Source organism: Uranotaenia lowii, chromosome 3 (genome assembly GCF_029784155.1).
Source record: "Uranotaenia lowii strain MFRU-FL chromosome 3, ASM2978415v1, whole genome shotgun sequence".
In the NCBI taxonomy this organism is placed as follows: domain Eukaryota; kingdom Metazoa; phylum Arthropoda; class Insecta; order Diptera; family Culicidae; genus Uranotaenia; species Uranotaenia lowii.
The window spans coordinates 196,299,989-196,323,168 of NC_073693.1; the positions used below are offsets into that span (position 1 = coordinate 196,299,989).

At 35.5% G+C, this 23,180-nt stretch overlaps 1 protein-coding gene across 1 annotated transcript in view; it reads left to right on the forward strand.

The window, feature by feature from the left end:
• LOC129752985 (uncharacterized) overlaps positions 1-23,180 on the forward strand; it is a 157,896-nt gene that overhangs the window by 102,159 nt on the left and 32,557 nt on the right. Inside the window, exons 5-6 of the mRNA XM_055748776.1 lie at positions 2,915-3,361; positions 3,771-4,247. Of these exons, the coding sequence (XP_055604751.1) occupies positions 2,915-3,361; positions 3,771-4,247 (924 nt within the window). The remainder of the gene's footprint in view (positions 1-2,914; positions 3,362-3,770; positions 4,248-23,180) is intronic.

A 23,180-nucleotide genomic window follows, 5' to 3' on the forward strand; every position in this document is an offset into this window, starting at 1 on the left:
ATTTCAAAAATTATAAAAATTACAAAAATTACAAAAATTACAAAAATTACAAAAAATTACAAAAATTACAAAAATTACAAAAATTACGAAAAATACAAAAATTACAAAAATTACAAAAATTACAAAAATTACAAAAATTACAAAAATTACAAAAATTACAAAAATTACAAAAATTACAAAAATTACAAAAATTACAAAAATTACAAAAATTACAAAAATTACAAAAATTACAAAAATTACAAAAATTACAAAAATTACAAAAATTACAAAAATTACAAAAATTACAAAAATTACAAAAATTACAAAAATTACAAAAATTACAAAAATTACAAAAATTACAAAAATTACAAAAATTACAAAATTTACAAAAATTACAAAAATTACAAAAATTACAAAAATTACAAAAATTACAAAAATTACAAAAATTACAAAAATTACAAAAATTACAAAAATTACAAAAATTACAAAAATTACAAAAATTACAATAATTACAAAAATTACAAAAATTACAAAAATTAAAAAAAATTAAAAATTACAAAAATTACAAATATTACAAAAATTACAAAAATTACAAAAATTACAAAAATTACAAAAATTACAAAAATTACAAAAATTACAAAAATTACAAAAATTACAAAAATTACAAAAATTACAAAAATTTCAAAAATTACAAAAATTTCAAAAATTACAAAAATTACAAAAATTACAAAAATTACAAAAATTACAAAAATTACAAAAATTACAAAAATTACAAAAATTACAAAAATTACAAAAATTACAAAAATTACAAAAATTACAAAAATTACAAATATTACAAAAATTACAAAAATTACAAAAATTACTCAAATTACAAAAATTACAAAAATTACAAAAATACAAAAATTACAAAAATTACAAAAAATAAGAGGCGAATGAATTATAAATTTAAAGTCTCTTTAAAAATAAATAAAACAAACAAACAAACAAAAATTACAAAAATTACAAAAATTACAAAAAATACAAAAATTACAAAAATTACAAAAATTACAAAAATTACAAAAATTACAAAAATTACAAAAATTACAAAAATTACAAAAATTACAAAAATTACAAAAATTACAAAAATTACAAAAATTACAAAAATTACAAAAATTACAAAAATTACAAAAATTACAAAAATTACAAAAATTACAAAAATTACAAAAATTACAAAAATTACAAAAATTACAAAAATTACAAAAATTACAAAAATAACAAAAAATACAAAAATTACAAAAATTACAAAAATTACAAAAATTACAAAAATTACAAAAATTACAAAAATTACAAAAATTACAAAAATTACAAAAATTACACAAACTTCAAACATAATTATCGATTGTGCCCATAGGTGTTTTCCCTCAATTTTCACTTTTGCGAGTCAATTTAACTGCCAAAATGCAAATCTCTAAATAAAAGGTTTATTCTCAGTTATCTGAAGAGATGCTTAGTCACAGTCTTCGAAAAAATAACAGCAGAAATTTTCCTGTTGAGAATATAAAGTGAGTTAAAAACTAGATGTCTTGGTTCTAGAGTTAAAAGAAAAATCATGTTTGTTGTTTTTCAGAACAAACTGTAAATTTTCCTTTACAAACTTAAAAGCTTCACGAAAGTCCACAAAAAAGCTCTGCAAAAAAAAAAAATAAGTGGGTTTAGCACCGAAACGAACCATCAGGATTTAATAAATTCGAAAATGATCTCAAATCGTCTTAGTCTATTTGCAATATTCTTCTCATTACTTATCTCTTTGCGGCTTTCTAGCTTTTCTCTCTAAACAATTTTCGCCATGCGATCTCAAGCCAAGTTGTTTCCCAAAAATTACCTATATTGTAAATATGTCCTGTATAAAAAAATGTTTTGGATTAAGAAAAAGTTTGATCTTATTTTTGCTTTCGACTGTGAAATTTTGATAGTGGGTAAATTTTCAGTCTACTGGGCAGTGAAAACGAATATTGTTTTTACTTCCGACGTTTCGGTGATTTATTTCACCTTTATGAAGGATTAAATACGGTGTTTTCTTGTCTGAATTGGGTTTTTCAAAATTTTCACCATTTTGAAAAACCCAATTCCGACAAGAAAACCCCGTTTTTAATCCTTGATAATGGTAAAATAAATCACCGAAACGTCGGAAGTAAAAACAATATTTGTTTTCACTGCCCAGTAGACTGATAAAGCCGATAAGAAAAAGTTTGAAAAAAAAACAAAATGGCCACAACCTACGAACTAATTCTAGACTTTAAAGTAGTAGTAACATTGTCCACTGAAGAGGAGCGAATACCAGAGTAGCTCGAAACGGCTGGACAACTGATTAATTTTAAGGCCGAAAAACGTCGTGAAAATCCATTCTAGTTTATTTTGACCAATAAGGAAACTAACCAAAATCAGCTTTACCAAAACTTTGCCAAGTTAAAATCTATAAAAAATACCGGAACTATGCGTCTGGAATTTGCAAGATCGCTCATCATATTAAGCTCGATGTTTAGAAATTTTCACAGTAATCTATCACCTCTGAGTTGTTTGTGTCTAGATATGTCTGCATCGACGCTATAGAGCTGTTCTCATACTCATTTTGGTTTTATTTTATGTTTAGTCGAAATATATCATCATACATAATCCTGACCGCTTGGCAACATTTGAACAGTGTGCGGCTGTGTAGTACATTGCTTTCCTAATCTTCTCAACTAGTTTAGAGGCTGACTTTGCTCTGTAGTTGCAGTGTTGCCGTTAAATCTGTGTTGATTGTTTCTGCGCCATCTTTCGTAGTGAAGCCATTTCCTACCTTCTTTCCATGCAATAATTTGTTTTCTTTAGAAACCGATCAACAACCGCATTAAAATCAATTCATCCACTGTCTCTTTCGTTTGCGCAAATCTGGACCATGCCCACGACACTGTAGGCCGCTCTTGAAACAGTCAGATGCGAAGAGCTACAGCTAGAGCTTTCGGCGGCGTTGAAGTCACGCCCTGGTCGCCCGCCGGCCAGTTCCAGTTCCGTGTCCATATCCGGTATGGTTGGCGGCCTTAGTAGCACAATCACAAGCAATCCCGCGTCATCGTCGGTGGCCATGGTAAACAGCATCGGAAGTCTGGGCATTGTTGGCAATTCGAGTTCGGTTCTCGGAACAACGTCAGCTTTGAGCGGCATCGGTGGCACTGCTGGCATTACTGGCGTTGGAGGAATGGGTGGAATTGGAATGAGTGGAACCGGAAGTGTCAATGTTGGTGTTGGGATAGCAGGAGGAGGAGGAGGTGGTGGCGGAGGAGGAAGTACAGTTACTTGGGCGCCTACGCCTACCCAACAGCAAGGAACCGAAATAGATAGGATTATGGCGAAGATCGAACAGGCACGTTTACAAATTGCTAATGTATGTGTGTGTGGAACTAGCGAAACGATTGTTTATTTTCCTATTATTTTCGTTTACAATAATTTGTATGTATTGATTGGCATTAAAAATCGAATGCAGTTATGGTATAAGTTCCGTGGAAGTGGACGTTAAAAAGTGTTGTAGATTTTGATGTTTGATGTTCGATTATGATTTTCGAAATTGCGGTAACAAAATTTAACTAAATTAAAGTTATTATCCATTCGATTTCTCAATGTTAGAGCTATAGAATAGGCTGAAGTAATATCCATGTTTAGCAAACAATACATAGAAGTTAGTCTAAACAAAGTTGTTTGGTTAAGTTTATGTTTAAATTATTTAGTACACTTCTGGGTTGCCGTTTAACTGATTCATGTCCTAATCATTTTAGGACAATCGTATTTTGGCCGAGCTAGAGCACCCGCGAACAACTGGACCAATAATGTCGTCATCGTTGGGATCTGGCTTGACAAGTACAAGTCTCGGCATGTCTCAGCATCAGCCCCACCTCCCATCGACTAGTCTAACTTCCGGATTGAACAGTACATCGATGCTAGGTGGTCTCTCTGGTTTGACCAATAGTGGCCTGCCTTCGAGTATAGGAGTCGGTACAGTGCCCAACTCGATTGGGTTCAACTCGATAGGAATGAGCTCGATGGGGAACGCTGGAGTCAGTTCCATTACAGCTGGCGTCAGTTCGATGAACGTCGGTGTGACTTCGAGTGCCAGCAGCCACGCGTTGGCCGATGGACAGTACAGTGCACTGACCTCGTCTACCGGAAACACAAATCCTTACTCAGCAGCTAATATTTCACCACTGCCAAGTCGAGCGAATCCTCTGAGCAATGCGATGCCACCCTTATGTCAGGTGCCGATCATTCAATTTTTCCTAAAAACAATCTCATTAAATCGTCATTTCATTCCACTACCATGGGGTGGCGCCCTTTTCATCCATCACCCACCATCAAACCCATAAAACGATCGATGTCTTCTCATTTTCATCCCGTGTATGCACCATCGCCATTATCTTCATTATTCCTATTAATAATTTTACGCTGAACATCAGTCGAAAACACTTCAAATTTCATCATCATCCCCCATCACTCTCTCTGTCTCTTCCGCTATCTCTTTCACTTCGCATACTGTCACTTTTCATCATACGGTTCATTTATCTCATCTTTATTCGCTACGACGCGAAGCATCATTAATCATTAATCCTTTTTAATCAATATTTAATCGTAGTCCTAAAAAACCATCTCAAGTATATCACATTCAAAGGCAAAAGGAAGAAGCAGCAAACTCTTTTCCTATCTGACTCTTTCAACGGTTGATAAAAAAAACATCGTTAATGGATCGTTCTCAATACTCAAACCACAACACTGTATACAATATTTGAAGAAAAAACAGTAATGCGCTCGTCTTCCCACCATTGATATATACTAGACATTTTTTTCGTTTTCAAGTATGATCCAAATTAAAAAAAAACACTTTCTCAAACGATGAACCACCTTTGGTTATCTTCTCCGACAAATGTTTACGTTGATCAGCTTTCGTCCGGTAGTAGCACCAATTCATTTGTGGATTTCTCCTAGAAGCAAAGTTAACATTCAATAACATTTAGTTTTGTTGTAGATAGATTGTTCACACAAATTTTCAACTTACACAGATTTCTCAGACTCGATTTAATGCCCACCAACCACAGGTTTCACATCTGCATGCTGTAGTGTAGACATATTAACTTTTTTTGTTGTTGCTATGGTTCAAGTTGTTCCGGTAAGGAATCAATACTAAAATCCAATAAAAATTGATTTCGACTGTAATGCTGACCAATAGCATTAGTTTAATAATGGTTTAAAAGACCCTGATGACAATTAACAACATAATTTTAGAATACTTGAATTATTTACAGGACCTGCTCGATATAGGTATACATTCATTCATTTTAAAATTCTAAGTGAATTCTCGAATCCTTGATATCATTGAATACAATCGACTAACATTACAAATCAGTTGATTGATTTGTTCATTACAAATCAGTTGATTGATTTGTTCTATCAGATAGAGCAAGACTCTAACCCTTCATTTCATAAAGAAATAAATTTGCAAAAATTTTGTCTGAAAAAAGAAAAATCCTTTTTTTTTAATGTACACAGCGTTTCCTAGGGCTGGAAAACAGAAAAAAAGCGCTAAAAAGTCAAATTGGTCTGACTTAATCACCGACCAGTGGGAAGGTATCAAATTTTGTTTCATTAGAATAATCATTGCTTAAACTTTTTTTTAATTCTTTGAGAAGGTTATGCATTGGACAGGTTTACAAGTTTTAACTGAGCATGTCTCATCTATAAAAGAATAGTTTTGTTGACTTTGTTCGGTTCCGGTACAAGTTTTTATCATGAACGATTAAAACTCTTTTCAAAAAGGGTTCAGTTTTCTGTACAAAAGTAAAAAAAAATGCTGCAGCGAATTTCTGTTTGCCTGACCTAGAGCATTTTCAACTGTTAAAATGAATTTCAAGAAAATTATTAAATGTAGGGTTTAATAAAAATTGCAGTCTATAGTAGAAGAAATTTTTGTTCCAAAACTCAAAACAATCGTATGGTCAATTTAAAAAAAAAATCACCAAAACATAAAAGGCAAAAATTGAACTTATTTGATATAATTTTGACTTAAACTTATAAAACCCGAGATTAAATTACCACAGTTTTCAAAAACTCGAGACCTCCAGTCATGAAACTACTAAAAGTAAGAATTGAAATTCAAAAGACAGGAAATAAAAAAAACTTATAGTTCAATGTTAAATTTTCTGGAATATGTCAAGTACTAATATTATACCCGAAAACTACAGATGATTTTTTTTCCAAAATTGAAAATCTATGCAAAATAAAAATTACTTCAATCCCCAATGAACACTCAAAACCTTGATACTTGTTCTGACACAAAATTTACTGCTAATAATTTGATGAACAACAACAAAAGCCACTTCTCGGCGAACCCGATACCAAAAATATATATTGATCACATTACGAGGTGATAAACTGGAATCGTTTTATGTATGATACTGGTAGAGATTACAGAGAAAAAAGTGCAGAACACGACAACACGACTGGCAATCGTATAAACAAGATAGGTTGTCAGTCAGCAAAAGCACGGCTTGCACATTTAATAATTGTTGTAATCATAAATTGGTGTAAAAGTACGAAAATCTGTGCGTCAGACCTATATATAATATGATAATAAGGCAATGGGGACGACTTGCCAGTTAACCTTTCCAGGTTTTTTTAATCCTCATTTACTTTTTAAGAGAAATTAACATTTTTTTATGCAGATTCAAGAAAGCAACGTATTTTTAATCAGATTTAAGAGGAATTGAGGAGTTCTACCGACTGAATTAAGCAGGATTTTAGCCTGCTAAGTATTCCTGGCTTTCCTTTTTGTTTTCGAAATATTACTAATTTTTTTTTTTCGTACCTTCGTCTTCACTGAAAATCTATTCTGATAGATTTTTTTTTCAATAAAAACATTACTTCATACACACATTTTTCCAATTTTGGAAAATACCCTTAAGAAACAAAATATAAGGCCTGCAGTAACAGTTCATAGCAAAAGCAAAATTTGAGGATATGGAGCCAAAGAGCCAAAACGATCGTTTTTAGGTAATTAAGCTAAACGAGATTGCATATTTTAGACTATATTTGGTGTTTTTTCATATTTCTTGAGATTTATTTACATGCATTTATTAGCTGGAATTTTTTTTACATCTTCAAAAAGCTGAACAAGCACAATTTTAATGCATTTTATAATTATAAAAGCTTACATCTAATTTATACAAATGGGAACGTTTTCTTTGAAATTTAGTATCCGAAGAGGTTTTGGGGCAGGGATGGTTTGTATAATAGTTTCAAGAGTCTCACTCTTTTTAAAGGGAATGCCCCATTAGACTGAGTCGATTTGAGGTCATTTTTGAATTTCTCAAACCTTGGGGTCTTAAAAGCTTCGTCGTGGTCCAGAACTCACCCATGATTTTTTGTAGAACTTTTAAGTAACGTTTATATGAGTAAATTTGAATTTTTAGGTTTGTATGGGAAAATTGATTATTTTGTACTGAAAAATCAACATCATTTTTGTTTCGTCTGTGAAGCCGAGACAGCTGATGGTTTTCGTGCCAATTTATAAAATTCCTTAAGGAAATCTTCCACTGAACAACTTTGTCGAAGACCGTTACTTTGTATTTTATTAGACAAAAAAGTTATTAGGTGTTGAATGGGGATATATCTTTTCGCATTGATAAACAATAAATTCAAGTGACAATTGGTAGATTAAAAAGAGTTGTTTCTAATTTCTAAACGAATCCAAAATTATTCACTTGTACAAACAAGTAAATTAATGAAAGCTCCGTCTATGTTGACTTTGAAAATAATCGCCTACATGCTCTGATTATTTTAAACATATCCACATAATTCGCTACAGCGATTAAGTGTGCAATACAGTAAGTTGTAATTTCGTTCAGGCAAATGATGCATTTAATTTCACATTCGAATAGAAATCTACAGGAAAGTTGCAAATTTTCAGAACTCATGAAAAGGTTTTTCAATATTAACAATGCAATTAAAAAAATAATCAATGCACTTGGCACCCCTGAACGAACACCCAAAAAATCAAATCACGAACATCTTTGTATCGCTTTTCCACAGGGCGAATTTGTCGAAATTAGTACCGGAAAATCGCGTTTATCATGCGCCCATCTCAAGAATCGATTCTGTTCTCCCAAGGTTTGAGATTAGGGCTGAGGCCTTCTGCTAAAGTAATGTTCGTGTAGAACTATCAATATCAATAATTTCATAAAATATATTTACGGTGATTAACTCTTCATTGCATAGTTGTCCAGAACGGGAATTAGGCGAGAAAAAATTAATAACGCAGAAACTATAAGATTTATACAAAAGATGTCTTCACCAAAGACGCTCATCTAATAATTTTCTTATGTCATACAGAATTAGCTATTAGGACATGTCATTTTTTCATGATTTTGAAAAGCGAATTTTTTTAATTGAAAAGATAGAGTAGAATTGTCTTTAACAAAGTTGCAGCTGATAGACGATAGCAACTTTGTCGAAAACATAAAATTCATATGACGCTAGAAAGTGTGCTGAGATTTTTTTCAATGTTGAAACGTTAGAGCGTCGAAAAAAATAGTTTTTCAGCTCTAGCTCTATTGAATGAATTTATACGTAAACGATGTCTTCTAAGTACTTTTATCAAAATAAAATGCGCACCTTTTTGTTTTAGACAGCAAATCTCTATCTTGAAGTATTCGTTAGTTATAAGACTTTTTTATCAAAACAATATATTTATCAAACTGTCATAACTCAGATTGAAGCAAAAAAAAAACAAAGACACGTTGTGTAGTTCGAATATCAATATATTATTTCTTGAATATGAGACGTTATTTTTTTAACTCGAGAAAAAAACCAAAAATTTAATACAAAATAACACAATCAGTATTCCAGCACGGGCTTGTGATATAGCTCAGTTGGCAAGTCAGTTGCCTTCAGAGCAGATGTCCGTGAGTTCGAGCCCAAGAGTAAACATCGAACACACTTGTACCGGATAAGTTTTTCAAAGTCCGTGCGCCAATTGTATCGTTGATATAAAGTCGCGAATGCCATAAAGATGGTAAAACGACTTTAGTCGAAAAAAAAAATTCAAGCGTGTGAACAGCCAAACCACAGAAAGAATCTGTGATAAGACAGTAATTCAATCTCATAACTATTGGCACGACTGAAGCATCCTGAGGTCGCGGCAGACTACTTACGCACAATCGCTCGAAGTAGCGCAGCCAGCAGAGGGCGAGCTTGGCGAAGCCCCTCTCGAGGACTGTTGGGTACCATCAAGACATCGATCAACAGTGCTGCGCAGAACGTCATCGGTCATGTGGAATGAACTCGACTGAACGACTGGTTCAACGAGGAGTGTAGGAGGATGATGGATGAAGAGAATGTCGCACGGGCGGCAGTAGTGCAAAGAGGCACCCGTCGAAATGTGAAAAATCACCGACAGCGGAAAAGGCAGTGAGTCCGAATTTTCCAGGAAAAAAAGCGCAGCCTGGAGGAGAAGGAGCTCGAAGAGCTGGAGCAGTTGCATCGTTCGCAAGAAACATGAAAGTTCTTACATAAACTAAACGAATCCCGCAAAGGCTTCGTGCCGCAAGCCGAAACGTGCCGGGATAAGGATGGGGGCATCCTGACGGACAATGTAGATGTGATCAAAAGGTGGAAGCAGCACTTCGATGAACACCTTAACGGCGCACATGCAGGGGATCAAGAAGGTGGGAGAAGGTTCATCGCCGGCATAGCTAACGACGTAGAGGCGCCACTCCCAACGAAGAGGGAAGTTGAAGAAGCCATCCGCCAGCTGAATAGCAACAAGTCGGCTGGGAAGGATGACATCGCAGCTGAACTCAACGAAATGGGCCCGGACAAGTTGACCGATTGCCTACACCGGTTGATGGTCTGGATCTGGGACACAGAACAGCTACCTGGAAGGAAGGGGTAATATGACCCATTTACAAGAAGGGCGACAAATTGGACTGTAAGAACTGCCGAGCGATCACTGGCCTAAATGCCGCCTACAAAGTGCTGTCCCGAATCCTATTCTGCTGCCTAACGCCACAAGCAAACAGATTCGTGGGAAGTCGTCAGGCCAGCTTCATGGAGGGACGGTCAACGACGAACCAGATATTCACATTACGGCAAATCCTCCAAAAATGCACCAAGTCCCTATGTACCATCTAAGTATTCATCGACTTCAAAGCCGCAACTACACGATTGACCGTGACGAGCTATGGCAAATCATGGACGAGAACGGCTTTTCCGGGAAGCTGATCAGACTGATCAAGGCGACGATGGATGGAACGCAGTGCTACGTGCGGATTTCGGGTGAATTGTCGAGTTCATTCAAATCGCGCAGGGGGCTTCGACAAGGTGATGGTCTATCCTGCCTGATGTTCAACGTGGAGCTAGAAGGTGTTATTCGACGAAAGGTGGGCGAAATGCGGGGTACGATTTTTAACAGATCCAGTCAACTTATCTGCTTCCTTGGCGACATTTATATAGTCGGCAGATCATCTGCGGCTGTGGATGAGATCTGCCGCATACTAAAGCGCGAAGCTGGAAGGATTGGATATTAATATGTCTAAGACGAAGAATAAGCTGGCCTGCGGATCCGAGACCGATCGAAACCACTTATCTAGTAATATCAAGGTCATGATCGATGGCGACGAGTTAGAGATAGCCGAAGACTTTATCTAACTCGTCTCACTCGTGACTGCAAAAAACTAAACCCGACGTGAAATCCGGAGGCGAATTATCTGCGGAAGTCGTGCCTATTATAAACTCCACGAACAACTGTGGTGGAGTAATTGTTAGTATACGTTCGATAGATAACTTGGGTTGAGCTAGCAACCTAGAAATGTTTTGGTTTGCTTGCAGAAAAGCTTCTCATGATTGTGTGGATTTTGGTGGACGTTGTACTAATTATAGGTCACTTTTGTTAAAATTGTTGAAACCATTTAAATATTCGCATAAAAGTTTAAGGTGCCAACCTCAAAACATTGTTATTTTATGCAATAGTTTAACAGATAACGTATAGCCCTATTAAAGTTTGCTGAGAGCAGAAAACTTATAAAAATCTAATTATAAAAAATTTGCATCATGGATCCGCCGGTGAGATGTAATCACTTTTTTCTTTCAATGTGCATAAACAGCTCACCGGCGGCGTAACCATGATGTAAAATTTTCATAGAAAAAAATCGTTTTCTGCTCATCGCTAACTTTAAAATAGAATGGCAATTAAAATTGTCAATTTTTCCGATGTTAATCATTTGATACTTTTAGAAAGTGCTAGTTTAAAGATTGATTTTTGTAGCTCTCTGGGTATTTGAGTCTGCTTAGCTCAACTTTTCGGTGAGCCGAATTTTCGGCCGAATGGAAATTTTGGTGATATTCGATCTGAATATTTGGAACACTTCTGGAATTCTTTTATCATTGCAACTAATTTAAAGATTCTCTTTGAAAATTCATCCATGTTCCTCAAATTGGTTAGAACAACGTTCCCTTTTTTATCTCCTATTTTGGATTATTGTTCCAAAAGATTACCCAACAGCGCTTTCAGACATCCGCCGCCGCCGTTCAAGTCAAGTGCCAACTTTTTTCATATATCCAAACATTTTCCCCGGATTACAACAACAACAACAACAATCATTCTAGCGAGGAACATGTGGCGACGATAAATTGTTTTGCTGCCATTCCCGCAGCAGACTTTTGATTTATTTTCCCAAAACAACCCTCACACCCTCGCCATCAGCCAGCGGAGCCATTTGGCCTCGGTAATGTTGGGCCATCCAAAAGAGCGCAAAGTATTCGACGGAATCAAAATCTTGGCTCTGCTTCTTGGCTGTTGTAATACTTTCACCAAACTTCCCCATCGCAAAAATCTGCGCGCCTCGCCGCTTTTTGTGTATCATATTGTGGGGGTTGATCTTGAGATAGGGTATGTTATTATTATGCGATATAAAAAAGCTGAAACAAAATCGACAATTTTCTCTCCGACTGCTGGCTGGCAGTCATAAGCTGGAATTCCGGGGTCATGATGAGTTTTGAAGCGGAAGAAGCATCATGGGTAAATTTTCCGGACCAATTCTCATTTCATTGACTATAACAAGATGAGACAACTCGCCATGACTTGCAGCAGTAGCGGCAGCTTTGTAGCAATCACGCCGGAAAGAACTTTTGAAGCAATAGCTATCGTTGTGGATTCTGATGAGCAAAAAATCCAGCAATCTATATCAAATTTCAATATTAATCGTAATTGTTCAAATATAAACTAAACCTTTAATGTTCTCTCAAAGGAGGTCCTCTCCATTAAAAAGTAAGATCGCAACAATGTTTTTTACTCCTTAATAAAGGATGCAGCTTCGCGACGCCAAAATCTAGCGAAGCATGTGATGGCAATTTCCAAGAAACATTATGCAGATGCCAACCTTTTGTTGGAAATGTTTTCTGATTATCTTGAGTGGATGAATGACAATGGCTATTAGAAGAGTCTTTATTTTTGAGTTTTCTTTATCGACAGCAAAACCACCGTCGTTGACAATAAGGAATGATGAAAATATTTTCGGACGAGTACCTAATAAAAGGTCCTGGACAGTGAAACAACAAACACATTGACAATTAAAAGTAGCAGTCAATGAACTATTGGTAATTCGAAATGATTAATGCAGAATCCAGTTTTAACGTCGAATTGTTCGAATAATTGATAAAACAATAAACAGAAGATGGCTTGAGTTTTGATCTAATTCTGCCTGAATTTCTGCTTCTAATAACATTGTCGTCCCTTCTTTTCGAATCACTACGGATAACCTCGACCAGTAATCAATACTATAAGCAGTATTAGCTTAAATAATTCCAAATTGAAACTCTTGAACTCTCAAAACGCGTCTGTAGCCAAGAAATTGCCTAAGCACACAAACTTATTACCAAACAAATAAAGAAAATCGAACGGAAAATCGAAAGAAGCTGTTTCATAAATTTCGGTTTTATTATTTTGGGATTGGGATTCTTCGGGCGGCGAGTCTCACGCAACGGGTTTTGCTGCTCCTTCTCAATCCGGGTCGACATTTCTGATTATGCTCGTGAGTGCCCAAAGGAATCCTTTCCTCCTTCTGGTTGGTTATCTATTTCGCTTGATTCGATTTCCAATTCCAAACCAGAAACGGCCGCAAAAGGTTCGTCTTTGTTTGGGCTGTGCCAACATATTGACCCAACCCGATCTTCAGCTGCGGGGGTGCGATGGGTGGAAAAAGGGTGACTAAAAGCTCAAGGTAGGAGAAAGCCATCGGGAAAACATTATGTGTGCGGAGGTCAATATCAGTTTTGAGCTGTCAAGAGCGTGAATGAAATTTATATCCAGCTTTGTTGCGAAACATTTAATATCATCGAGCATCATAAGGATTTGATTTATGCTGGATTTGGGACAGATGCCTAAAAGCTTTGATTGGCATCAGTTCATGCAATGAGGAAAAACTGTCAAGTTGAGAAAAGTCTCACTCAAGTATTATACTGTATTTGTTTTCTCCACTCGTGGAGTGTTCCACCGTACCCGATAAAAACAAACACAAATCCTCGCCAGTGTATTGCTACCTCGCTCACTCACACGCTCTCTCGCAACACTGGCAAAATTATCGGTGGGCCACCGTCCGTAAGCAGAACTCCGACAGGTCAAAACCAGTGCAACACCGTCCGAATAAACAAACAGTTTGACAGCACCTAGTGGTGCACCAGTGCAACACTAGTGCAACACTCGGCATAAACAAATACGGTATTAGTATTGATTTGGTTTCAACATCTTGATTTGAACTTTTTTTGCAATAGAATACTGTAAAATAAACTTTTTGACACTGAAAACAGTATGGAAAAGTGATGTTGTTATCTTAATGATTCCCTTCTGGCAGGTGGATTTTTAAAGGAATTTTTTGAATTCGCATTAGATTTTGCATGCAAGAACTGAAAATTGTATCGAAAATAAATTTATTTATTTATTTATTTATTGATACTTGCAAAGTAAGAAAAAAATCCTTAAAAATTTTTGCAATCGGTTTTCAGAAAGTTAACTAATCTAATTACAATGAAATAAAGTAAAACTATAACCTATACATTAATTATTTTCTCTGTTGAACCATAACATACACTTTTCACGAAACGTTGTAAGCGAATTAAGATATTTTAAATCGTTAGGAAGAGTATTCCAAATATCAAGACTACGTACGAAGAAACTATTGCCATAATGTGATGTATTATGGCTGGGAATGAGATAGTTAAATATACGTCTTCTTCGGAACGGAACTAATTTCTCAAAAAGGTACTGTGGTTGGGCGAAACGTATAATTCTAAACAAGGCTATACATGACCGTACTTTTAAAAAACAATTAAATTTACATCCTATCAAATTACTCTGAAGATGAGTTACACTTGAAATTCTACTTAGATCATAGATCCAGCGAATACAACAGATCAGTGCCATTTTAAGTCTATAAATAGATGCTGCAGATGCATTCAGAAGTAATTCGCAAGCATAAATGAAATGTGGATAAATTAGGGTTTTGAACAGACGAAGTTTGATACTACTTGATAGCATATTGGCCGAAACGCGGAGGGTACGAAGGCAAGCATAGATTTTACCACATTGAGAATTAATTTGTGTATCCCACTCAAGATTATTCTGAATTGTCACTCCTAAGCTTTTGATAGTACTTACAAAGTTTATTGGAACCGAATCTATAAACAAATTAGGAGTTTCGCGATTATCACGTTGTCTACTGATGAACATTGCATTAGTTTTTGCTCAGTTCATTGGTAATAAATTGTCTTTGGACCACCGATTAATTCGCGAAAGATCGTAATTTATCAAATCTCCCATTTCTCTGTTTGTAAGCGTTGCTGAACAAAGGTAGATCTGGACATCGTCGGCAAACATGTGGATCATACAAGATTTTATTGTTTCTGGCAGATCATTTATAAACATTGTAAAGAATAGAGGACCTATGACTGAACCTTGTGGCACACCAGAAAGGACAGGTAAAAAACTTGAAAAAACATTGTTGACACAGACGGTTTGTTGACAGTTGCTCAGATAAGATGCAATGAGGTTTACAGAATTTCTTGAAAAATTAAACCTGTAAGACAATTTTTTCGAAAGTTCAACATGGGACACCCTATCGAATGCTTTAGAAAAGTCGATTGTTAGAAGAAACCCTACTCCTTTTTTATCAATAATTGAAAGTATGTCATCATGCACCTTGAGAAGTGCAGTTGTTTTGCTATGTTTGGATGAAGCAAACCGAAGGTACTTAAAAAATCGTTCATCTGGCATTTTTATATCTTCTCAAAGGCTTGCTTATTGGTCTCAAATTATTGAGGGTGCTACATCCAGGCTGTTTTCTAAATGGTATTATATTAGAAAGTTTTCACGCCTTCGGAAACTTGTCGGTTGTTATAATCAGGTTAAAAATATAAGTAAGTTGGTAAGTTGGTATTTAGTGTTTATTATTTAGAACTCATAGCGTCGCCGTGCTGCGCGTCAGGAAGAAACAGCGCAAATAAAAGGGTGCTTTGATTGTGATTTTTGAAATTACATGAAACGTTGTATGCCGTCGGTGTAGGGCGACTTCAACGTCGAGACGCTCTTGAATGTTTGTGACGTATCAATAAAAATATTGAAAAAACTGATTATCAACTCGTGCAAGGGAACTCTTGTTCCCACCAATAGATATACCACATTTCTCTATTTTCTCTCATTGTTTCATTTCGGAAGGAAAAGCAGGCCTTTCCAAAACCAAATCTCGTAACGGAAAAAAAATATTTTAGTGCGAAGTCACAAAAAAAATATTTGTCTAACTATTTGAAGGAACTGTTTAATGTGTTTCTAGATTTTTTTTCTAATTTTTTTAATACCATTTTTTGAATTTCAGTTCTAACAATTTTTTCTCTTGGGATTTTTTTTTTAGATAGCTGCATTAGACTAGGTCGAATCTGGGTCATTTTTGAATTTATCAAACCCTGAGGTCTAAAGAATTTCATTTTTGTTCAAAACTCATCCGTGATTTTTTGCAGGATTTTTCTGAAACATTTGTATGAGTAAATTTAAACTTTTAGGTTTGTACGGGAAAATATAATATTTTGTTATAAGAAATCAAAAAAACGATTTGATGGCTATGAGAGCAAAATCTTGCGCTCAAGCATGGAAAAAATCGGATCGAAGTACATTCAATCTGCAATCCGTGGTGAACTCATTCAATTCTAACTGCCAATCGAAGCAATCGGGAAAGGAAAAAGTTAACACACCACAATGAACACTAACGATTGCAATCCCGAATGAATGAACTTTTAATAAGTTCGGGTGAACGAAACGAAGCCCGAAACATTCGCCGCGTTCAATTGGATCGTTTTTTATTTTCACCACGACGTTCGCAAATGATTGTCGAAACACAATCGCCAAACGATTGTAAGATTGCATTCGCGAATGTTTCCGTAACCGGTAAAGGATTGCGCCATCAGGTGCTTGTTTTTCGGCTAATTTTGTGCGTGTTTTAGCCCCCGCGCTCGCTGATGGTTTGTTTTCTCATGATGTTATTTTAATTTATGTTCGAAAAGGAACATTCAACATATAATTATTAAAAGTGTGGACTTTTGCACATTGCGTAGAAAACTAAACTGACAATGGGGGGTTTGAAAATAGGAGGCAAGGACGTCGACCTGGTGTCGATCAAAGCCGTCGATATTGTTTCAGTCGAATAAACGTCGTCTTAGCTGCTGATTTGCGGTGCGGAATTCGCTTTTATGTCCCAATGGGATACGAACGCGAAACATACGCACGTATTAGGCTTAGCATTTTTATAGTGATTTCAATAAACAATAAAAAATTTAAAAAAAATTCGAGCCAATACCTCACAATTTTTTATTTCCTTCCGAAAACCAATTCGAACAAAACAAAACGCCTTCAAGTAGGCAAGCACGTAATCGCCCAGATGTAGGCAGATATTTGAGTGCTATGTCGGCTTACAATATTTATGTGTGGGATTTTATAACTTTTATGTGACGCATATAAAAGTAATAATTTTGTATTCTGTATTCTTGCAATCTCAACATAATTAAATGATTATTTGGCAATTTTGGTTAAAAAAATGTCCCAGTAGCCAAAAGCTAAATCCCTAGGCTTCGTAAACAAGGTGAACATTTTCAAACCCCCCTTTGTCAGTTTAGTTATCTACGCAATGTGCAAAAGTGCTGAATGTTCTTATTCGAACATAAATTATAATAAAATCATGAGAAAACAAACCGACAGCGAGCGCGGGGGCTAAAACACCCACAAAATTAGCCGAAAAAACAAGCACCTGATGGTGCAATCCTTTACCGGTTACAGAAACATTCGCGAATGCAATCGTGCAATCGTTTGGCGATTGTGTTTCAACAATCATTTGCGAATCAATTCACCCAACGAACGTCGTGGTGAAAATAAAAAACGATCCAGTTAACTGCGGCGAACGTTTCGGCCATCGGTTCGTTCACCCGAACGTATTTAAAAGTTCATTCATTCGGATTGCCAATCCGACCAATCAGCGGTCGTCTGTTCACGCTCGCATCGCCGATGCTATCATCGTGAACGGAGCGGTGATTGAGAATCATTAGCGTTCATGCTGGTGAACGAATTTTTCCATCCTTGCTTGCGCTCTCTTGTATTCTTCCGGTAGGTACGAATAAGGTGTCGGATAACGCCCAATTAATGTATTTTTCATCGTTTTAAAAAGAAATTAAATTTATGTATGTATATTGCCTCCACTTTAGTAGATAAATGCTGTTTTTTCAACTTTCATACGATCATGCTATAATGTATATGGAACGTATATCAAAACAGCATAAGAATATAGCGACAAAAATGTTTGCTGGGGTTTGTGCTTAATAAGATACGAAAGCCGGGTAAAGGTATTCGCGCGAATTTTCCTCTAAAGAATTTATAAATTGACGCATAAATTATTAGCAGACACAGATCCACAGAATATATGAAAACGATGTTGATTTTTCAGAACAAAATATTAAATTTTCTCATACAAACCTAAAAGTTCAAATTTACTCATATAAACGTTTCTTAAAATTCTGCAATAAATCATGGTTAAGTTTTAAAACCAAAGCAACCCGGGATTGAGAAATTTAAAAATGATCTCAAATCGACTAAATCGATTATTGCATATCTTGCTGAGGAAACGCAAATTAGAAGACTATTATGCAAGAATTATTTAACGTTTATTAAGAGTTAACATCAATAAGATATAAAAGTTCAATGTAGTTGCGTTGTAAAAATTCTTGTTTTGGCAGAATACCCAAAATATGCGAAAATAATAATTTTCCTTAATTTTTTCATCATTACGCACTATTGGGTTTTTTTTATCTAAAAAAAAATCATTCAATGAAGGATTAAGACTTCAAATAAAGTATGTCCCTCTTCATATTGCACGACTTTGCAAACTCTGTAGAAAATCACATATTGGGCATTTTTGCTTGAAAATTTGCACAAAGAAAGCTAAAATTGTGTAGTTTACAAGGCATTTTTTATGTTTTCTTTATTTTGAAAAAAAAAAGAAAAAAAATATAGTCAACCAAAGAGCAATGAGGCAAATTTATTTTGTGATGTAAAACTTCAGAAAAATACTCAATTCTTTAAACGTGACGTTCGAAATCAATTTGTTGTCGAGCTGCATCTGTGAGTTTTTAAACGTTACAACACGTTAAATAATCTTGATCTTTAAAATACGCACTTAAACATGATGCACACATTGTTCCTCGATTATCACCATCAAAATTTTATTGATTTTTCACTTTAATCAATTTTAAAACGCGTTTTTACTTAAACTTGTTGGCTCGGGGTGTATAGAGCACTATTGATCGAGGCACGATGAGCATTTTCTGTCATAGAATCTTGCAACGAATTCAACTCAATGACTCAACTGAATTATAGAGCCACAGCTTGACAAGTTTACATCTGACGATTTAGGAATCGACGCCCAGGAATCTAACTCGAGTCTTCTGTTTATCTCTCCAACATCTAACCAATAGGCTAAATCGTCAAATGAAACAAATCAAGCTGTAGCTCTATAATTCAGTTGACTTCATCGAGTTCAATTCGTTGCTAGATTCAACGGCAGATAATGCTCATCGTGCCTCGATTGATGGTGCTTATACTGCCCCATTGGGGTTTTCATTATACCCCCAGTGATGCCCCTACAGGGACTGATTTTCAGCTCTTGACAAAAAAAAAAATAAAATGCATTTTTAAACGTTTTAATCTTCTTTTTCAAGTTTCAAGCAGTTATGAATTAGTGTTATGAATTTACGACAGATATTCCGCGACACATATTCCTGGCCAGCTGGCAACTGATTGAACATACTTATTATATAGTCAGTTATAAGTGAAAACTCATCTTACCTGTCGGCCACTTATGGGATTAGAACCCAAAAGTTTTCTTGCCGATACCGGGAATCAAACCCAGTACGCCTGCATGGCATACCAAAACCAGACACGCGCCAGCCTATCCGCTAGACCACATCGGCGCTCGATGTGAAATTCCTGAATTTCATATAGATTCAATTAACGATTCACAAAAATTGTTTGTTGTTTCCATCGACTTTTTTCGGCGAGAATAAAAACGAAAATACTTGTCAGTTGGTCCAGTAGACCTTTAAAAAAATGTGAGAATTTTCTGCACAGATTCTGGTGTTCTTCGAAACTTTTTCTAACATTTTGGTGATTTTAAAATTTAAAAAAAACATGACCGTACTCGATACTATGTTAAAATCAGGGGCGACAACGACGTCGTTAACAAACATAAAGATTCAACGATTTAACGATGAAGTCGTTTATTATTGGTTTAAGTGTTCCGTGTTATATATTTTTGGTTAAGAACAGTCCCCTTTTCAAAACTTTTGTCCAATTTACTGGACTGCATTCTTCATTTAGGAGTTATAAAAGATTCTTCAAAACGTGTGCGTTGTACTCCCAGTTCTCCTACAATCCCTGCTCTGCATCATGTGTAGTAATCTAGAATGAAGCTTAAAGAACGAATCCTACGGAACATAATCTCAGACTGTTCCAATTTTTCCAACTCGAAAAACATGTATCGGTTTTCACATTTTCGTATTCTGTTTGCTAGCGCTACAGTTTCCAATATAATTCTTTTTGCATTATTTCTTCCGATGATGGTCGACTACTACAATAGTGACTGTCTGAGGCTGAATCTTATGTACGTTTTGCCAAACGAGTGAGCAAAAAAACACTAGTATCGCTTATATAGAAGCTTCATCCCACCCCCACCCACAAGATCGATTCTTTTCTTCCGAACGCAGACCTAGATAGGCAGCCAACAATTCACTAGCCTACGACTTCCAAGATAGAAAACCTTTTTGGCTCTGGCCTCGGCAAATATGCCAAAACCCGAAAAACGAATGAAGCACAAACACGGGGAGAAACTTTATCTTCTTCAATACCACATGTTCTTCCGGCAGTGGCGTGGGGCTTTTTCCGGTAAATTGCCGGATCAACGTGAGTGGATGCTGAACTTCGCCGACCAACTGAAAGACCGGTTTCAGGAAGTCCTGTTGCGGATGTGGCGTACAAATTATAGCTTTCACCTTAACAGCCCTACGGTTCTTGGCAATAATTGGGGGCCTGGGAATGGGCAGAAGTTCTCAAGATGTCGATGGGGAAGCAAATAACATTTAGGAGTTGATCAACTATCTTGAAAAATGTTTGTTAACACTAATAAACACACTTTTTTAAAATGACTTTGAACTTTGAACTCGTGCTCGTTAGCATTATTGTATTTAACATGAACTTCTGGAACATCAGAGCAGTTTTTCATAAGAATACATTTAAAAAAATATTTTTCCCATTTTGGATGTTTCTGCCTCTTGTGTTATGTTTCGTTTCCAGAAGTCTGTTGAAGCCTATGCTGAAATGACCCTGCAACTTAAAATTTTTAGAAAAAAAAACCATTTTAAGCGTTGAGGGAGTGATATTTGCTATTACGTAAAACTAGGAAGCGCATCCATTGTATTGCCAAATGGAGTACCCACAAACGACCAATTTGTAGAGCAGAAGAAAAAGAAATGCTAATGTCGCCGGAAGATGACACCATCCGACCAAGTTTAAATTCAACATCGCCATCAGAGTGGCGTCATCCGCGTCATTGGTCGAAATCGGACATGAGCCAATCACATTGGAAGGATGATAAAAATGAGAAGAAAAAAAACTAAAACTCTGCACCACTACTCAGCGTCCGATCAGAAGGCGCGTGCCAATGAATCCCAGCAAGGATCCAGCGCCTTATTTAGCTTCTGACTTCCGAACGGATGACACCAACTAAATATTTCGACACGACTACGCGAGCTTAGTGAAATCATGTCACTTCCTTCGGTGTGGCTCAGGTTGATATTTTTTACGACCCTCTGTGCGGGTATTAAGATGAATATCGAATGTTTGCCGTGGAGCAAGAACAGTGAAATTAAATTTGCACCGAAATTAAATTCTTGTGCGATATAATTCCGAAACGTCTGGAATGCGAAATGGGACCTGATAGTGTGTGAATAAATTTATGCTAAACAGCAACAGTGAGAGCAAACCCAAGTGAATCGCTTCCATTTTTTCGGATATGCAGGCTGGGGAATATTTTCCAGATCGCCCCAAACTGGAAAGAGGGACAGCTTTCGGTGGTGGCTGCTGGCGCCTTCATTCTGACGCGTCCGGGTATGTTATCATCTTCTTTCATTCGATAGAGAGGTCCTTGAGAAAAGTCTTGATGGGAGACCGTCGCCGTTTCTTTTTGTCATCGTGATTCACGATAGGGCCTTAAAATGTTTGCAGTTTAACATATTCATGTGTCGGCAAATTACGCCTGATTGGATGATATGTGATTTTTTTTTCAATTTCTCCAAACTATGCTAATTTCAATCTCTTTTATTGCCATGTTAATAAAATAAAAATGTATGTTCGATCTTTTTTTTTCTTAAATTTGCTATCCTTGACAGTTCAATCGAATCGATTTGTTGCTGGAACTAACAAGATATAGAAATATGAACGATAAATTTTTGCTTTTAAGTATAATTCATTCAAAAATAACACCCCAACAAAACATTTGTGAAAAGTCTTTGTCATTTTAGATATTTACTTAAAACTTATATAATTTTCGTTTATTGGCAGAGGCAACCTAGCTTCCTTCGAGTTTCGCTCTAACTGCTGTCACTGTGTTCATTTATCCATTCAGAAGTCCACAAGTTTTACCCGAGTTTTGAACCTCAGGCAGGTAGTTGCGACCTGTAAAAGTTGTTAGTGTTGAGGGTGAGAATGAGGGTGAAAGTAGCAACCGTATATTTGCATCGTCCCGGGTGATGATTTTGTTTACTCATTAAGAAAAAGTTTCAATCATCTCAACTTCATTTTTGCGAAAGTATTTAAATACTGTGATATTGATTAATGAATTTAAGATGAAAAACTATTTTTTTCAGGAGGAGTTTCATCGATGGTTTTAGAGATTTTAGACCTTAACGACGGTTTTGTGCATTGTAATTTTTTAGTTTTTATGAATCTCTATGGTTAATTCAAACTATTAATTTCTTGAGGTTCTTACCACAACTGTTATAAAATTGTAGAAATTATGATTTTTTTTTACTGTTTCATTAATGCTTCACTAATATTCTAATAATTGAAATACAGTTTGCTATCGATCATTTGCAATTCACGTTTGCCAACAATACTGTTGATTTGTATAAATTTAAGATCGACAAAAATATAGAAATGCATTTTTTTTAATAATTTCTAATTTATCACAGTTTTAGACTGAATTCATTAAGAAAAAAAATCCTAAAAACTTTAAAATTCATTTATAACAAAGAATTCAAGAGATTATTTTAATCATATAAAGGGTTGAAAACTATAGAAGCTAGGATTATTTAACCTTAGAAGTAATGCTTTCTCTTTGAATAAAATTGGAGAATCACAGTGTACAGAATGGTTACTGAAATTGGTCTTAAAAATAGGAATTAAACGTTTTATAAAACACTCCACGCTTATAATTATAATTTTATCGAAAGAAAGTAACATGCAAAATTTAAGCAACATTTAACTGATGTAGTGACTTGCATAGAGTCTGAAGTGCGAATGGGATATTAATACCTTTGACTCAGGAGAAGTGAAAAAACTG